Here is a 2,779-nt window from a genome sequence, read left to right as displayed (position 1 = left end):
ACTCTCATGGTTTTGAATGCCAGCAGTCAAACATTTTAAAAGGTGATAACCACTAGAAAGCTGCTGATCAGCAAGGTCTGTCATATAGAAACATAATCTAGAGACAGATTGCTATTAAAGACCCATGAACTATATTATATCCATGTTTATGAAAGCAGGATATGATGTTTACGTGTTCAAACACATAACTACGATACTCCAACAATCTTATTATAAGGCTTAATAATAGCATTTCTGTTCTTCTAAACTGTGAAGGTAAATGTCAGAATGAAAGAGCAGATACTTTGCTACAGGAAAGGAAACTGTGGGACAATACTACATGAAGTAGCAGACAGAAGGTGAGTATATCTTAAGAATGGAAGAATAGGCATCACACATTGATATCCAGCTCAAGTTTGCTTCTTAAAATGTGTCAAAGTAAAAGGCTGAAGGTCTGTAAATATTATACTGGAATTGTGAGAGAAAACAACAGTAAGACATGTGGAGAGAATAGACACATTTATTAATGTATGGTTCATGGTATATATGAGATTACTCTTCTGTGATACAGAAACAGGTAAACACATAAAAGCAGAGCTCAGGATTTTAAAGGGCTGCTCTTACTTTGACAAATCAAAGCTGAGTGTTCCTGGGTGTGAGATGGCAGCTCACAGTTTGGACAGTTCATAGCTGAAAAATGTAAGATGAAAGTAGTTTGTTGATTCCAACACTGTATGGGAGATGAGGATAACTACACTAGTACAGGTGTGTATCCAGCATGTTTTTCCCTGCGGTGTTAGGCTGGAGTCTGCTCCTCTTTCACTCGGCCCTCTTCACTGATACTCTCCTCCTTTCTGTCCACTACGTTAGCTTCTTTCTCCTCTTCCCCCATTTTCAGTGCTAACCAAGACTCTTTGTGCAACCTCTCGCTCCGGTCCACTTCCTGAACACTGGGTGGTGACGTCACCTGCATGTGCGGTGGCAGGTGCTTGAACTCAACCTCGTTCACATCATAGTCCTTCATCTTTGAGTTCAGCACCCACCAGCGGCCGACGAAGCCAACATCTAATACCCGCTGAGGCAGCTCCTTCCAGGGTACTGACAGATTGGAGCAGTGGGCTTCGTACAGTGTGGTGTCTGGGTCGTAGTCAGAGCGGTAAACCAGAGAGAGAAGACCCAGGCTGGCATGGTGTAGCCGTCCCTCGTTACGGAGTTTCACTAGACTCTGTATGTGGCCATCAGAGGTCCCGTTGCGGATCCACGGTGACAGCAGGCCCAGCTGGTTGGAGCACTCCAGCAGGGTGGCTTCAAAGGATGAGTGGTCCGGTTTTGTGTAGCAACAAGCCCAGGCCCCGCCCAGCAGAGAGGCATATACAGAGGCTTTGACGGGTCGCTCCCATGAACCGACAACTATCTCCCGACATGCCTCTTTGTAGTCAGAGACCAGGCCGCGACACCACGCACCTACAGACACAAAGATACAGCACAAAATGTCACTTAGTCCTGCTAACAGCAGATTGCTCCAGATATCTGTAAGTGGATCACTGAGTCCTTCTTAAGTTTAGGAACTACTCGCTAGTGATTTACTGAATTACACTATTAAAGTTTAAAAGGAATACTTCATCCACAACATTACCGTTTGTATACATTAGGGCAGAAATACTATTCCATATTCACTGCAAATGATTTGAACTATATCAAAAGTAGGAGTGCAGCACATCACAAAACTCAGTTCTGATTGTATCTCCATTCTGAGTCACGGATCGGATCAGCAGAAAAAAGGAAGCAAATCTATTCTTTATGCACAGATCAATTATGGTTTACAATTACTCAGAACTTGTACAGTATAATACAGTGTCAATTATCCAGTCCTTTGCTCACTACTTCCCACTCACATGACTATCTCAGACACATTGGACTCGTCCTAGCGCTCCTGTGGGTAAAGTGGGTCATCTGTTAACCACAAGGTTGGTGCTTTGATCCCTGGCTCATACTGTCCACAATGTCCTTGAGTGAGACACTGAAACCCTAGTGGCTCCCCGAGCACTTCACATCAACTCACTGCTCCTAAAAATGCTGTCGATGGGTTAAATTCAGTGGTCAAATATCATGCGTGTATATGGTGATTCTAATTAGGGCCCGAGCAACAGACAATGTCGGGCCAGCGAAGGCCCTATTGAAATTGTAATCATTATTCAGTGTGGCTTTGTGGCACAAGGCACCTGTGCCAAAGCACACTGTATATTATCGGGCTTAATAATAATCAGCTTTATCCAAAAGTTTGGCGCGCCTCTCCTCACACAGCGTTGCCAACAGCGGCGTGAAAAATATATATATACATATACATATACACATACATATACATATATACATACATATACATATATATACATATACATATATATACATATATATACATACATATACACATATATACATATACATACATATACACATATATACATATACATACATATACACAGACATATACATACATATATATATATATATACATACATACATACATACATACATACATACATACATATACACATACATACATATACACATACATACATACATATACACATACATACATATACATACATACATATATACATATATACACATACATATATACATACATATACATACATATATACATATATATACATACATATATACATATATATACATATATACACATATATATACATATATATACATACATATATATACATACATATATATACATACATATATATACATATATATACATACATATATACATATATATACA

General features: G+C 39.6%; 1 protein-coding gene across 1 annotated transcript in view; it reads right to left on the bottom strand.

Moving 5' to 3' along the window:
- Positions 1 to 481: 481 nt before the first annotated feature.
- timm29 (translocase of inner mitochondrial membrane 29) overlaps positions 482 to 2,779 on the bottom strand; it is a 20,409-nt gene continuing 18,111 nt past the window's right edge. Inside the window, exon 2 of the mRNA XM_031877941.1 lies at positions 482 to 1,443. Within this exon, the coding sequence (XP_031733801.1) occupies positions 776 to 1,443 (668 nt within the window). The 3' untranslated portion in view covers positions 482 to 775. The remainder of the gene's footprint in view (positions 1,444 to 2,779) is intronic.

This window comes from Anarrhichthys ocellatus, unplaced genomic scaffold (genome assembly GCF_004355925.1).
Source record: "Anarrhichthys ocellatus isolate YVR2014 unplaced genomic scaffold, GSC_Weel_1.0 scaffold156, whole genome shotgun sequence".
Classification (NCBI taxonomy): Eukaryota; Metazoa; Chordata; class Actinopteri; order Perciformes; family Anarhichadidae; genus Anarrhichthys; species Anarrhichthys ocellatus.
Note: the sequence above shows the minus strand (reverse complement) of the source record. Positions and strands in the feature narration are given on the sequence as shown.